This window comes from Panthera uncia, chromosome C2, assembly GCF_023721935.1.
Source record: "Panthera uncia isolate 11264 chromosome C2, Puncia_PCG_1.0, whole genome shotgun sequence".
NCBI lineage: Eukaryota > Metazoa > Chordata > Mammalia > Carnivora > Felidae > Panthera > Panthera uncia.
This window is the reverse complement of record NC_064810.1, coordinates 153,681,068-153,696,192: the sequence shown is the minus strand read 5'-3', so window position 1 is coordinate 153,696,192 and position 15,125 is coordinate 153,681,068. Positions and strand designations below refer to the sequence as shown.

The window sequence follows — 15,125 nt, the reverse complement described above, 5'->3', positions numbered from 1 at the left end:
TGGATTCATAGTAAGTTGTCAACACGTACTGGGAAGTCCCGCGTCCCTGTCACCTGGCCTTGCACCCTGCATACCTCTTGTAGTGGGAAACTGACTTCGGTACAGTCCGTGGCTTCACCAGTCTTACGTGCCTGCCTTTTGGTACAGGTGTATATGGTTCTGTGCATTGCTTTTCATTTTATTAAATCTATTAAATTTATTTTGAAATAATTTTTGCTTTACAGTAAGTTGCAAAGATCGTACAGAGATGTTCTGTGTGCCCTTCGCTAGGTTTCTCACATAATTTTAGTACGACGTCAAAACCAGGAAATTGGCGTGGGCGTAATGAGTCTGTATGGTTCTGTGTCATCTTATCATAAGCGTGCGTTCGTATAACCACTACCGAAGTTAGGGTACAGAGTTACACCAGCCCCACGAGGATTCCCTTCGTGCTACCGCACCCCTCACCCACCGTGCGTACTCTGGCAATCCTTAGTCTGTTTTCTGTCTCTTGGATTTTGTCATTTCGAGAATGTTGTGATGTAGATGGAATCACACTGTATGTGACCTTTGTGGTTGGCGTCCCCTCCCCGCCCCTCAGCGTAATGCCCTTGAGTCCCTCCGAGTGGGTGTATCGATAGTTTATTCCTCTTTCTGGCTGTGCAGTAGTATGAGATATGAATCTACTCGGGTATGGTGTTTGTACACTTAAGTGTCTTCTTGCAGAGCGAGCTACGCAGACGGGCTCTTAGAAGGGGCCAAGCGGGGCTTTCTCCAGGCGGTGCAGCAGGAAGCCTGTTTCAGAGGGACACTGATAGGTGCGCCACACGGGGCGGGACCAGCACTTCCCCGGCGTCGGTGGCCCTGGGACCCTGTGCCTAACGACCATACCCTGGCTAAACGCCCCGGGAATCCCCGGGCCGCGGTACCCTTGTGGTGACTCTGCCTCGCCCGCAGGGCCGTGGGGCCACGGCGTGAGCCTTTGGAGAGGACAGGCCTGTGCGTGCGCCCACCTGGCCCAGGGGAGAGCTTGATTTCACAAAGACGGGTTCTGTTCTGTCAGCCCCTTGCCGCAGTGCTGTGCACAATCAGTCATTCCCGTGTAGCTCCTTGTCTCTTTAAAATGAAATTACCGGATGAAAGTCTTGCTGGCTGGTAGCCACATTTTTGTATGACTGTACCTTTTATCTGTGAGAAATTGGAAATTTAAAAGTGTTAGCGTGTGTGGGGAAGATGCGTCTGGAACCCTCGTGGGAAGACACACGAAGAGCGAAGCACATACCGCAAGCCCTGGCAGCGGGAACCCCGGGAGGGCCTTAGTTTTTGTTTGGAGAGTCTTGAGCTCTTTTCACCGTGAGTGGCGCTCACGCGGCTCGGCCGCCCGCTGTTTCTTGCCCTGGAGCTTCCTGGCGGTAGGCCGGGGAGGAGGGTGAGGCCACCGGCTCCGAGCCCCGGGGCATTCACCTCCGGAAAAGGCCGTGCACGCGAGCGTCCGTCCTGTTCCGTGTGCACGTCCAGGAGATGCACGCACAGCGTCTCTGGGCACGGCTGTGGGCCCCGGAGAGATCGGGAAGCCGCCAGTGTGTCTTCGCTCCGTCCGGCGACACCACCGGGGCTCGCGCCTCACGGAGCCGGGCTTCTCTGGTCTTTTATAAGCCGGAGAGTTGCCAGGCTTTCGTGTTCAAATAGAAAAGGTAACTCCGTTATCTTGTGTCATACCTAAGTGGATCTTTTTTACAGGGAAGTCATGCCTTAATCCCAGAGGGCATTTCAATTCCACCAATAAACTAAATCTCGAGTGTTAATAGCGGGCGGGTGGGGGGAGCAAGATCATGGACACATTCAGACACACAAGGTAGAGGACGATGAAGCTCCACGTAACCGTCCCAGCCTTCGGTCAGTCTTGCTCTCTACCACTCCCTCTCCCCTTTTGTGTCATATTTTAAAGCAGATCTCAGATACCGTGACACTTACGCTCACCAGTGATTTATGGGGGAGTTCTTAGTTCTTAAGGTATAACGTGCAGTTCTGTGCCATGCTTCGTGTTAAGACCGGCTGCGGCGACAGGCTGCAGGGGGCCTGACTTTACAGTGCGTGTTGCGATACGAAGAGGCCGAGTCCTTGCTCTGCTGCCATCTCAAGTGACTGGGTGGGTCCCCAAAACTTGAGACTTCCATTTCCTCTTCTTGTCAAATAAAACGTTATTGTTGTGATCTCAAGGTTAATTATCTGGGGTCAGAATCCTGTTTATCCACACAACTGCCAGATAGCCAAAACAAGGTGGGCAGTGAAGTCATGTACTAGGACCAGACAGCCCTGGAAGGCCCCGCTCACCGATCCGATTCACCTGCCTCTGGGCCTCTGGACTCCTCCTTTTTTTTTTTTTTGTTTGTTTGTTTGTTTGAGGAAGAGAGACCGCGTGCGAGCATGAGTGAGGTTGGGGCAGAGAGGGAGACACAGAATCCGAAGCAGGCAGGCTCCGAGCTGTCAGCGCAGAGCCTGGCTGGGGCGGGGCTTGAACTCACAGACTGCGAGATCATGACCCGAGCCCAGGTCGGGTGCTTAACCGACTGAGCCACTCAGGCATCCCAGCTGGGCTCCTGGAACATGGAAGCATTTGTTTTAGGCTCTCTGGGACAGGGACTGTGTATGCTCACTCTTGTGTTTGTGTAGTTTGCGTGTGCGGGTATATGGAGGCCACGATGCGATGGTTTCGAGGGGGGGGTTCACTGTGTTGGAGCCAGGTGCTCCAAGCGGCCAGTCCTGCTTGTTTTTTCCACGTCTCTGAGAAGAATCTCTCTTTTTGCTGTTCTCCAGGTGCCGACTTACTAAAACTGACAAAGGAGGATTTAGTACAAATTTGTGGTGCAGCCGATGGCATTCGGCTCTATAATTCACTCAAGTCAAGGTAAAGTACTGTGTTTAAAAGGAACGGTTTGCTTGAAGTCAAGACGTACCCTTCTTTGTGGGGAATTCGGGCAGAACGTGTTCCCGTGGCAGGTTGGCGCCTGCCCGTGTGCTGCGGGGCCTGGGCCCCATCGTGCTCGCAAGAAGACCGTTTTGTGTGCACCCCCAGGGTGGGCCCAGATACGAGGCAGGCACTGGCGGGGGCGGAGTAGACTGTCAGACGGTAGGAATGCACACGGGCGGAACTGAGTTCTTGAAGACCACTGGGTTCGTCTCCAAGAACACAGACTTCTCGTTTAGGTGAGCGGTACAGAATCCGTGGTTTTCCAAGGTCAGGTGACTACTACTGAACACTTGCTAGAACGTAAGCTCGTAATTGTGAATGAGAACGATGGAATTGTAAATTGTTCTGGCTCTTAAGGCCCATTTACTGTCGTTGCTGTTTCTAGACTTGTGGTACGAGAATTCCATTGAAGTGGAATCTTATGATTTGAAATTGCCGAGTTAATCTTGAAACTTAAATTTACCGGCATCTGACAGACCATGTCGATGGTTTAGAGTCTGGATCATGAGATTAGACCACCTGTGATAGTTGGTGTGAGGGGTGCGTTTTTACCTTTTTCTTCGTGAATTCTTTCGTGTAATGAAATAATGCTGAAAAGCCCTCCTAAGGAGATAGAGCTTAGACTCCGGTGGTTATTTGTCCCTGCTGTGGGCGGCCTTGCCCCTGGGCTCTGGGCTGACGAGTGGCCTCTTCTGGTTGCAGGTCGGTGAGGCCCCGCTTGACCATCTATGTCTGCCAGGAGCAGCCGAGCGGCTCCCCGCTGCAGGGGCAGCAGCTGGCGGGCGGCGGAGGCGAGGGCAGCGGCGGGACACCCTACGGTGGGTACCGATGGGCACTGGTGGGCACTGAGGGCGTCGTGCCTTCCCGTCCCTTCCTCTCCGACACTGCGGTGGGAGCAGGAGGGCCCCGAGCGGGGCCGTGACCCTGGTCCCGGCGAGACTGCCCAGCCGCTCGGAGTCCCGACAGCAGGGAGAGGCGGCAGTGTGGGGCCCGGCCTGGGGGGGGGGGGGGGGGGGGGGGGGAGGCCACCAGCCGCCCTTGTCGGCTGTTTCCGCCACACCTCCTTGTGTGGCCCTTGGCGCCAGAAGTACCTGACAAGCGAGACCAGCCCGAGTGCTCTTTGGAGTTTTGCTGGCCTTTATTCCTCCCTGCATCTCACATTTACTGAAACGGTGAATATGACGGCAGCAGCTTGGTGAGAAAACAGGAAGGTTTCTCTTTTGTTTTTTCCCTCTGTTTTACTGACTGGCTTGGCGGGGGTTGGGGGGCGGAGCTTGAAATATCCCATGTGCAAAGATTCGCGTGTATAACAGTACTAAGCACGTGGACTTGTGTCGGGACTCCGACAGGCAGCTGGCCAGCGCTGGGTGCTGTGCTTGTGACACTGTAAACACACTCGATGCCATTATGGGTGGGCTTCTCAGCCTAGAGTTTCCTTACTTGTGTAAGAGATTGCTGTAGAGCAGAGACGAATCTCGGCCCTTCTCTCCTCTTCTGTGTACGGCCCTTAAAAGCAAACGCAGTTCTTTTAAAGGATGTGTTTTCTCATTTGTAAGGTTGGGTGTGTGGTAATACTTCCTCCTTCCCACATTCCAAATCAAGGGCAGCACACCCCAGACTTTCCGGAGAGAACTGTATTATGGCATCCACAGTGGCAGTCGTTTACCTGAATACTGGGTCGCGCTCTGAGAAACACTGTGTTTGAAAAATCCCAAGGAAAGCCTCACTCTTGTGAGCTTTTCCATTTTCCATTTGACTTTAAAGCTGTGAATTTTAAGACTAAAGAAAGAAAGTCTTTGTCTGACAGGATAAAATTCTAAGGAGCTCTCCGTGTATCACCGAGATTTTGTGTATCATTTACATATACAGAGTCAGGCCCGTCATACTTGGGAAAGTGTTTGTGGAGGAATGTGTGGAAACAGCGGCCATCTCAGCCCTTCATCAAGGGTTTTCTAAGTTTCCAGCAAACTTTCATAAGAGGCCAGGTAGTAAAGGTCTCCACTTTGTGGACCATGGGATCTCTTTCCCACCGGCTCTGCCACTGTGGCCCCAAACCCACCACAGACCGTATGTAGCGATGGATGGGGCCACACGGTGGTTTTGAAAAGAGCAAGTGAGGGCAGGGTTTGGCTCACACAGGCTGTAGTTCGGGGGCTCCGCTCTAGATCGGCTCTGTGCTTTCCTTAATTGTAGTTCCACATTCTAGGCTTTTCGTAATGTGTAATTAGCAGAGGTTTCCATTATTGTAAACACAAGAAAACCCCCTTGTTCGGGGAAGCCAAGTTCTAGCACTGCCTGGGGTCTGTGGCCGAGTGGGACCTACAGGGGCCGTGCTCACTGCAGAGGGACTGGGTGTTGTGCACGTGACAGCTGCTGCGGGGTTCCACGTGGCAGGGACACAGGACCCTGGGTGGCCCGTGGCTGTGACTCGGAAACAGCAGGAGCTTTCACCGTCCACGTCCCTAGCTGTTTGTGTGGATCTTCTACGCGGTTATTGGTTTTAGGGGGACGGGGGGCAGCTTTTATTCCTTAGGGTAAACTCCCAGTAGTAGGATCACTGAGTCCAGAACAGTGACAGGGTTGGTTCTTCTTATATGTTGTTAGAAACACGTGGCGGTTTTGAAAACCGCTCTCTTTGGCTGTAATTTATATGCCATAAAATCCTTCCATTGTAAGTAAACCATTTCAGGATATTTTTAGTAAATTTAGAGTTTTGCAGCCATTACCGCTATTGACTTTGAGTCCCAACATTCCAAAAAGTCCCCTGTTCCCATTTGCAGTTAATTCCTGTAAGAAAAATGAAAACCTCAGATCCTCTCGTACAGTTTACGGTTAATGGTTATTACATTGTTTGTGCGGCATAGTTAATTTTTTAAAATTCTATACCTATTTTTAAGTAATCTCCACCCCCAATGTGGGGCTCAAACTCATGACCCTGAGATCAAGAGCCGTGCACCCTACCAGCTGAGCCAGCTAGGAGCCCCAGCACAGTTCCTACAGTATCAGATTTCAGCAGGTAGTAATGGGGGGGAAAGAAATACTAGTTCCCATTTTTAATTTGTATACGTATGGTTTTTACTACTTTGAAAGGGTGATGATCTTCCTATGGATGAGGTGGAAAACAGATCAAAGATTACTGCTAAAATGCTGTTCTTCTTTTTTATTTCAGTTTATCATGCGATCTACTTGGAAGAAATGGTTGCTTCAGAAGTTGCTCGAAAACTTGCATTGGTGTTTAATATTCCTTTCCACCAAATTAACCAGGTCTACAGACAGGGTCCCACCGGTATTCACATTCTTGTTAGCGACCAGGTAACTTGAACTTGCTTTTGCACACTTTCTCTGTCTCGTGGAAGAACTATGGGAAATCCTGCGGTCTCTTGTGCAAGTACTCCTGAGAATCAATTTCGGAGTTGGGATCAAATCTGTAAGAATTTATAACAAGAGTTTGGGTCTCCTGGTGACATAAGGACTACAGATCCAGGAGACCCGTGGCTCAGGCACCTCCACCCCTCACCCCTTAGACGTTCACCGGGGAACTTTGGGGTTAGCAGGGCTTTGGCCCGTTTTATGCAGGGAGGCGTTTGGATGTATCTTCCTTTTGTCCACTATTTGACGACTAATTTTTAAAAACATTAAGGTTATTGTGTCCCTGGTGTTCAGTGACAAGTAGGTGATAGAAGAGTGCTTACACCGGGACTTTTTCTTAAGAGTCATTATTCACAGGGCCCGGGGTGGGGGTGGGGGAGCTCCCAGGGGGTCAGGTGAGCTGTTTCGATGTCTCAGGGGCTAGTCATGGGCAAGCGTCGTCAGCATGGGGTCCTGCCCAGTGCAGCAGGTGTAAACTCTGACTACCTCACACTGCCTTCGTGAAGGCATTTTTTTTTTTTTTTTTTTTTTACCACTGAGTTCTGTGTGCAACGATACATAGATTCTGACATTTTCCTGTAGCTTCTAATTTTACTCTTTTCTAATCAGCTCAGAAAAGACAGTTGGATCTTAATCATTTATCTGCTTTATCCTTCTAGATGGTTCAGAACTTTCAAGATGAGAGTTGTTTTTTATTCTTCACAGTAAAAGGTACTTTGCATGAGTGCATGTGTCTCAAAATGCTGGAATCATGAAAGCGTGTGCCTGTAATCGGTTGTCCTCTTGTGTGGTTACTTTTGAAAATGCTGGCTTTAAGAGTTTTAAGAAGATTTATAAAAACGAATCAAGAGTATTTCCAGTGGTTGTAAGGGAAACTAGCAAATAAGGAAAAGGAGTCAGTCCTAGATTATTAGGGAAAAAAAACTTCAGCCACATTTTACTGAGCACCTTGTATCAGACAGCTTTTGGTGCTAGAAAGGTCTTGACCAAAGCAGACTCATGGAACTCCTAGCGGAAAGCAAACCAGAATTGGCCGACAGGTGCGCATCATTACGAAATCTCGTAGGTGCCGTGACGGAGTGGGAAAGTAGGGGTGCTTGTGTTTTGGGAGGAGCTGGGTTGGGGAACATGGAGGAGCGGCTGGGCGAGGGGGTGTCGTGTCCATAATGCTGAGACTGAGCAGTGAGGGGAGCTGCCCGCCTGGGGAACCCCCCAAGGCGATGTGAGGGTGCGTGCGAACCTGAGAGAAGGCCGCGCAGTGTGAGAGGCCCGTGAACCAGGTGGAGCCAGAGTGGGAGGTGTCGGTCGGGTGTGTAGGACCTGGGCACGGCAGATTTGGTTTGAAACGTATTGGGAAGTCGGTGAAGTTGTTTAAACAAAGGAGTATTTGTGTAAATGCAGTTTGGTTTTTCTTCCACTCTTGCATCTCTGGAGACATGAGAATGGGGCGAAGCTGGAGGCAGGAGAGGTCACCTGAGTCTGACACATTTATGGGCAGGGCCCTGCTGGGCTCTACACTGGGGGAGGGGCAGTTGTGGCTCCTGTAAGAGCCGCTGGGCAGACAGACTGTGGTCCCAGGAGAGAGGCAGGAGTGACTGCAGGGAAGCGGTTAAGAGTCCCGTTTTAGGTGTGCCGGGAAGGTCAACTTGGCAGTGATTTGTCCCCGTCTGGGGCTGGCAGGAGAGGCTTGGACTTGAGATGTAATTTGGAAGCCTTCGGCACATCAGCAGTGGCTGCAAGCTGTGGAAAGGATTGCGGTCATTTAGGGAAAGGATATGGACGAGGGCCTGGAGGGGGCTCAGGTGAGTTCCACCTGGGGGGTTAAAGGAGGGGATTTTTGGTTTGTTTTTTTTTTAATGTTTGTTTATCTTTGAGAGAGACAGACAGAGTGTGAGCAGGGGAGGGGCAGAGAGAGAAGGAGACACAGAATCGGAAGCGGGCTCCAGTCCCCGAGCTGTCAGCACAGAGGCCGACGCGGGGCCCGCACTCACCAGGCATGAGATCGTGACCTGAGCTGAAGTCAGATGCTCAACCCGCTGAGCCACCCAGACGCCCAGGAGGGGATTTCTAAATGCAAAATGATAGTATGTGAAGAAGAGGCTTTTAAAATAAGTCTGGTGGGTTAAGATCTAAACCCAGCCTTAGCTGTATCCCGGAGAGCCGAGATTTCCTGTGTCCCCCTTTCCTGGAAGTCACTCCTGCAGGGACAGTCCACGCCAGCACCGAAGGGATGACTTCGCCTGTGCTGGTGCCTTGCGTTTGCCGTCAGCCACCGCCAGGGTAGCCTGAACCAGGCCGGCTCGCTCCATCGTTCACTGTCCCGGCACCTCGGGCCACTGCTCCCGCGCTCGGCTCTCGCGGGGAAAGCTGTGCGGCGTTTCCCCTGCGGAGCTCAAGTCGTCTACGACAGGAAGGCCGTAGTCCAGTTGTACGTTTGGGTCTCACGACGGCCATGGCTGTTGCTCGTGTCAGACGTGACGGGCCGTCCCCTCCAGTCTCACCCTGTTTCTCAGACTTTCGTCCCCACGAGAAAGTTTCTTTCGTTCCTTGATGAATGCCTGTACCGCTTCTTGCTGTTTCCTAAGACACACTAGGCCATCAGACAAAAGTAGCGATATTTTCAGAATGTTTCAGACGGGCCTCTGAGGAGCTAAGAAATTATTTCCAGAAAAGATGGGACGGAGGCCCTCGTTCTGTGTGGGTTGTGTGGAGTGGCCGTTCTCCGGCCCGGCACGGTGTCGTCACCTGCTCTGCCGTCAGCCCCCGCCCCCTTGCTTCCGTCACTTTGGCTCCTGGTCTGGATCCCCCAAGCACCCCAGAGCTGCCCAGCAGCATGGGCACAGGGCGCCGACGGGCATATGGGCCGGATGTTAAAAAGCAAAATCAAAGGGAAGGTGTCCGTGTTTTTCTCCAGAAATACTGGGAAGGGAGGGTGTAGCTTTCTAGGAGTTTCGGTTTAATAGTCTGGATTCTCCTAGGCCTGGCGAAAGGAGTTGTGTGTAACGTGCCTTTCCTCTTCCCACAGCAGAGAATGGTGACGGTATCCACATAGTTTTGAAGTGATGTCTTACTTAGTCTGAACTGTATTCAGTACCAAATAAAGTCACGCTTAAAAGTGTGTGAAGACTGAATCCAAGAAGTCTTGGGATTGGATTTTACCGTATGAAATGTTTCATATTGAAAACACAAGATGACCTTTCTAATGAGCTGTATGAGAGGCGAATCTCCTCACTGTCACTGCCATAGCCAAGCATCCTCGTGAGAGTGAGCACGTCGGGACGGCACGCGTGCAGCTCCGGGGGCCACGCGCAGGCCTGGCTGCCTGCGTCTCTGGCAGAGGCCAGTAGGTACAGTTCTAGAAGCAGCCTTTGCTGGCTCTTTACACTGTATGCGGTTTGGAAATGAATGTAAACACGTACCGTGGGCATTTACCTTTCTGTGCCAGTTCGGCTTTTATTGCCTGAACCTTATGCCGACCCGGGGCGGGGGTGGGGGACAGTGCCGTCGTGGAACCAGCACGGAGTCTGTCTGCAGAGGCCACGTGCTGACACCGTGATTGGTGGTCAGGTAAGAGTCTTGGCACCTTCTCGGAAGAAATCACGTAAGGGTGTGTGTGACGGGATCATGCCAGATCGGGGAAGACCCGAGCCAGGAAGGCGGGTGTGAAGCAAACTGCATTATCAAGAGTACCTTGGTGAGAGGATCAGTGTAAATCCTAATAGGTACAAAGACTTTTGTGTTTCTGCTTCGTCACAGATTTCTTGAAAAACCTTTTTGCTTCCGCTTCCATTTTTAGCATCTTGTTTCTGGTTTTTATTTTTGAAGCCCCCATGCCTTTTAAACTCATGTGGCGTTCCTCCCTTTCCCTGTTTCCGACCACCCCGTCCCTCCTCGCTCTGAACCGTCCTGTCCTTAAGTGTTTTTAAAGCCCTACCCCAGACCGTGGAACCAGGTGCCCCGGGGAGAGGGAAGACTGTGGTAGTTTTCTGACTTGCCGTTGAGGGGTCTTTGTTATCAATGAGTTGAAATTATCGCGGCAAAGCAGATGTCATAAATGAAACACTAAATTGTGCCGTAAAAATTGCCCACGCTTCTGAGATATTGAGCTCTAGTACAATCATGGTAAACGTTCTGGTGATTATTTAAGAGGCTTTTTGCCACGCCACATGATGGCCTCTTTTTCTTAAAAAGGGTGCGTCTTCCACAAAACCAAATGCTTGTCTCTCAAAGGGAGTCCACGGCTTCTGCGATTTTCTCCTCGTTCTCGCTTCCCTCCCCACACGCACCAGCAGGCGCCTGTGAAACCTGTGGTGGAGCAGACCGTGTTTTTAAACTTCGGCTCCCCTTTAAGCTATAGCACCTCTGTCCACGTGCCCGGCTGTCTGGGTTCTGAACGTGTCGATTCTTATCTTTGTTCGGGCAGAAATAGGAGTAATTTGGACTCTGAAATCCCTCCCAGAAGACAGACCACTTCAGTGGGTAAAAAGCTTTGACGGTTTGTGTTTTATTCTTCAAGGGGATTAAGACGCACGGTCTCTAAATACTTTCATCTTTAGTTTGAAAATATCTGTAACTCTGTAGACCCTGAAGCGGGGGAACGTTCCTTTCTGTCATCTCCCTTTGCTTTTGTATGAACACATGTTTTCTGTACCAATCACTTGGGAAAGAAGTGAGCATATCTCTTGTTTTTAGAGTTCTGCTTGTCTATTTAGCATTCCTTTTTGAGTCTCAAGATATACGGAACAATAAATGTCATTTAATGCTGTGTGCTATTTCGAATTCCTCATCAGGTGTTAGAAATGGGGTTGAAAACACTTTAAAAGCTCATCGAACTTGCAATTCTACCAAGCAGCATTGAAAATTAGTCTGTCCCAGTGAAGCAGGTTAAATTATGGCACCAGCAAATTTGCTACTTTGGTTTTTTAATAGTAGGATGTATACATTTCCGTAAAATAAATGTTTTCCGATTGTTTTGCACACGCGTGTCTCATTTAAACCCTAGTTCCTGACCGTGTCCCCTCGAGTCCAGAATTGAGGGGTTCCGGGCATGTGCTGAGCACACCGAAGTCCAGATGTTACGAGAGGTGAGGCCTGTCGTGTGGTTTTCTCTCCGGTCTGTTTTCTCAAAGCTGACGCGGCAGATTTTTCCATCGACTGCTCCCCACACGGAGAGGAAGCGGACCCGGCCCGCGCCTCTGGGAAACCTCACCTGGGGTTCTCCTGAATGAGGTCACAGGTCACTGAGGAGGGAGGCCAGTAACCCCAGTGGGCTGTGCCCTGGCTCAAGAGAGCCCATGTATAGAAAGCCCTGGTCATGCGAATTTTTAAAAGAGACTATAATCACTGAAGCAAGTCTGTGTTCCCTGCTCTTTGTTTACTTAAATAGCTTCCTTCCACAGTCACGCCGCCAAAGTGGTATAAATGTATTTTTAAACAACCGCTGTGGTGTGTGCACACTTCCGGCCAGGGAATGCCAGAGGATGTGGCCTTGGGCGCTGAAGTCCTCAGGACTCGAACGCTTATTCCGAGACCTTGTTAAAGTGACTTAAGGGGTCGCGTAGGTACCGCCTTCTCTCCCACTGTACCCTAAATGCTCCTGACCGGTCCCTCTGACCGACTGCTGGTCTGGCGGAGACAAGTGCCCCGGCTTTGCTGTCCCACCGCAGCCTCCCATGAGCTCTGTGCTCTTCGTTGTGGGGAGCGGTCGCTAGGAAGGGTCATCAGCTGCCATGAACGCTGAAGTTTACAATGTGAGGGTGGTGACGGGTTTCTAGTCTTAATATCACACGTGTGGACAGCCCAGAGTGGAAAGTAGAGCTTATCAGATTTTAATATTAGGAAGGTCTGAGTTGGGAAAGTGGTTTTGCTCAGATTTGTCTGCCATAAGATTATAGCAATAAAACCCTCTGACTTAAGCATTGCTATGGTTTATTCATTTTTATATTATGAGTCTGAAAGGTGCCAACACTTTACTGATCTGAGTTTTAAGTGTGTACAATTTTTGAATAGTTCTGGTGTAACTTGATTTCTAAGATTTTAAAATAAACTTGGAAAAAATCACACCCATTCTACATGCATCCATTCATTATTTTTAATTGATTATATTGTAGATAACTTAAGCCGTCATTCTGTTTCTTTAAGGTCCCCCAGGTCTTGCGAGAGATGGCGTGATTAGCTCTTCTCCTATAACGAAAACGCGCTCCGTGCCGCGGCACGGGCCACAGCCCCTGTCTGGTCGGGCAGCGACACGACCTCCGAGCCGTGTGTGTTTAGCTCTCGGTTCCCGAAAGTGTGTGTGACAAGCTGACAGAAGGGTGAAGACCCTGCCCCACCCAGTTCAGAGTCCTCATTTCTTTGGTGTCTCGTGGAAACCTGCTAACTTGCCTCCCACCCAAGGCTCTACATACGAAACTAGCAGGCATCGTGGATTTGCAGTACAGTCACTTTGAGAAAGCTGCTATTGAGTCTTCAAGTGGAAAAGTCCTGCTCGTCAAAATGGAATCAGTGTGAATTAAAGTAGGCCGCTGGCTTAAGTATCAGGTAGAAGATCAACAGCTTATTTCTTCTGCTCGATTTGTGCTAACACTGACGGTCGGTCTGAGGAACGCCGACAAAGCCAAGGGCGGGACTTCCTAAGAAGGCCCCCACCTCTCCCGTGTGGCCCAGCTACCCCGAGGCCGCTCTTGCCTCGTGCCACCAGACCCCGGGCTGTGACGTGATTGCCTCGTAGCAGAATAAAGGTGAAAACTCTCACCGGAGTCACTGCGGTCCCTACCGGAGTCTTTTACCTGAACGTGCCTTTCCCAATGGAGAACCAAGAGATCTGGACGAAGGTGGGGCAGGTCGGGAAGACTTGTGTCTTCTCTGGAGGAAGGGACACCTCGCGCCTTGGGCTTGGCCGCTGCCGTCAGAGGATGACACAGCACCTGCACAGTCGCTGTCCGCTTCCTCCCACTGCTGTCGGGGGGGTGACGGGAGCAAAGTAGGCGTGGACTTTGACGTGAGGGAGCTGAGCCTGGAAGCGGAAAAGCCAGACCTGGAGTTGGAGTCATCGCTACGCGGGGGTTCTGAGGATTAGAGGCACAGTCCTAGACGAGCCCACAGGTTCTCCACATAGAATCGACCCCCTTCCCCTCGGGCAGATAGTTCAGAGAGAATTCCCCGTGCAGGCAAGAGCTGCTGCTGACGCACTGTCCCCCTAAGCCAGCACCTTCCAAAGAGCACAGAATACGTGCCCCGGTGTCGTCACCAGCCCTGGATGCAGACCGAGCACGGGCCTCACAGCTTTGGCACCTGGGGCAGCTCTGGGAGGGAGATGCAAAGCTCAGAGCGCATTCAAGAAAACAAGGTAAACTGCCTGGGGGGAGGGGAAGCCACACTCTCCTGAAGCCCTCTCATCTGGAAAGTAACCAGGACCCCGGTCTCCTTCCTGCCGGTAACGGCCGTAAGGCTCCTTCCTCAGGATTCCGATCAGACTACGAGGAACCTCAAACCAACACCGTTCTGGAAAGTGGAAACTGCCAGGGTGAGGTCTACTATGGAAATTTTGGACAGGGAGACTCCTGTTCAGCCTGCCAGTCTGCAGAATACAGGCTGAGGGTAAAACGTGGGGAGCGGACGTGGATTCTTGGCGTGTTCGCCGTTAGCTTCGAAAGCGCCAGGGGACGCGTGCCCCCCGCTTACCCGCATCCGCTTGATGCCCGCGCGGGTGACCTGCTGGCAGTCGTACAGCTCCAGGCGCTCCAGGCCGCGGCAGTTCTCCAGGTGCTCCAGGGCCACGTCGGTGATGAGGAGACAGTTGTCTAGTTCTAGGACCCGCAGCCTCTCGTGGCCGCAGGTGCTGTTGCTCAGGTGCAGGATCCCGTCATCTGTGATGAGCTCACAGTGGGACAGACTCTGGAACAGGGAGGAAAGCGCGGATGTTCGCAAGACCCGAGGCCTAAAGCACGGAAGCTGGCCTGAGCGGGGCCTTGTGGATCCAACACAAAGCCTCGGGGTCCTCCGGCCATGGGTCTGCTGTTCTCTCATCTTTCCAACTGCAGGTGATCCAGTTAAAGATGACGTGAGAGGATCTTGACTCCCCTCCTCCCGTCAGCACCCTGATTCTACGGGTACGTAAAGGACAGCCTGCTCTGACAAAAGAGCCCTAAAAGCTAGCTGAGTGACTCACACGCTGAAAGAGGGCCCGTGTCACAGCGGGTGGGAGAAGCTGGGACACCGTCTCGCCGTAAGTCCCACCCCCAGTGCAGAGACCCACGGCTGGGAGAGAGCTCGAAACCCGGAGTTTCTCCCCGGGGAGCAAAGGGCTTGCACCCCACGTTGGGCATCCCAACTTTTAAAATCTGCGCCTGAGAGACAGGCCCCTAAAACATCTACTTTGAACACCAACAGGCTCACATCCACCAGGCCCACGAGGCTAGTGATTCCAGAAATGGCTCTTAAGGGGCTCACACACTTGGACTGCCCCGCCCCAGAGCCCAGCTTGGAAGTGGCCCATTGAGGGGCGCCTGGACTCTGTGTGGGAGCACTGGCCTGAGGCCCAGGCATCTGGTCTGAGACACACTCGGGGCCTGCTGGGACGCTCTAGGCCCGGGGACTGGCGGCCACCGCCTTCGTGCGCTCCCTCTGTCTTGCTCCGACTGAAGAAGGCTTAAAAAAAAAAAGACAAGGAATTCTAGGCTTTTTCCCCCCAATTTCTCTTTCTCGGTGGGCACCTTCTCTACAGCCCCCCTCGGTCACTCAGCCAGTGGGCACCAACTTCTCCCTCTCCCTGTGCTGTGCTTCAGAACACCATTATCTGTCCGGA

General features: G+C 51.7%; 2 protein-coding genes across 13 annotated transcripts in view; one reads left to right on the top strand and one right to left on the bottom strand.

Moving 5' to 3' along the window:
- Positions 1-11,084, top strand: part of UBP1 (upstream binding protein 1) — a 57,633-nt gene extending 46,549 nt beyond the window's left edge. For 5 of the 9 annotated variants that reach the window (XM_049629078.1, XM_049629080.1, XM_049629072.1 and 2 more), the window contains 4 exons: positions 2,797-2,887; positions 3,653-3,768; positions 6,120-6,262; positions 6,979-11,084. In XM_049629078.1, coding sequence (XP_049485035.1) covers positions 2,797-2,887; positions 3,653-3,768; positions 6,120-6,262; positions 6,979-7,074 — 446 coding nt within the window. In that variant the 3' untranslated portion in view covers positions 7,075-11,084. The remainder of the gene's footprint in view (positions 1-2,796; positions 2,888-3,652; positions 3,769-6,119; positions 6,263-6,978) is intronic. The other 4 variants (XM_049629074.1, XM_049629076.1, XR_007457434.1 and 1 more) reach the window with 3 other exon arrangements.
- FBXL2 (F-box and leucine rich repeat protein 2) overlaps positions 1-15,125 on the bottom strand; it is a 132,074-nt gene that overhangs the window by 6,965 nt on the left and 109,984 nt on the right. For 3 of the 4 annotated variants that reach the window (XM_049629084.1, XM_049629081.1, XM_049629082.1), the window contains exons 14-15: positions 14,003-14,215; positions 12,201-13,334 (exon numbers count right to left, since the gene is read on the bottom strand). In XM_049629084.1, the coding sequence (XP_049485041.1) occupies positions 13,227-13,334; positions 14,003-14,215 (321 nt within the window). In that variant the 3' untranslated portion in view covers positions 12,201-13,226. Of the gene's footprint in view, positions 1-12,200; positions 13,335-14,002; positions 14,216-15,125 lie in introns of those variants that run through there. The other variant, XR_007457435.1, reaches the window with a different exon arrangement.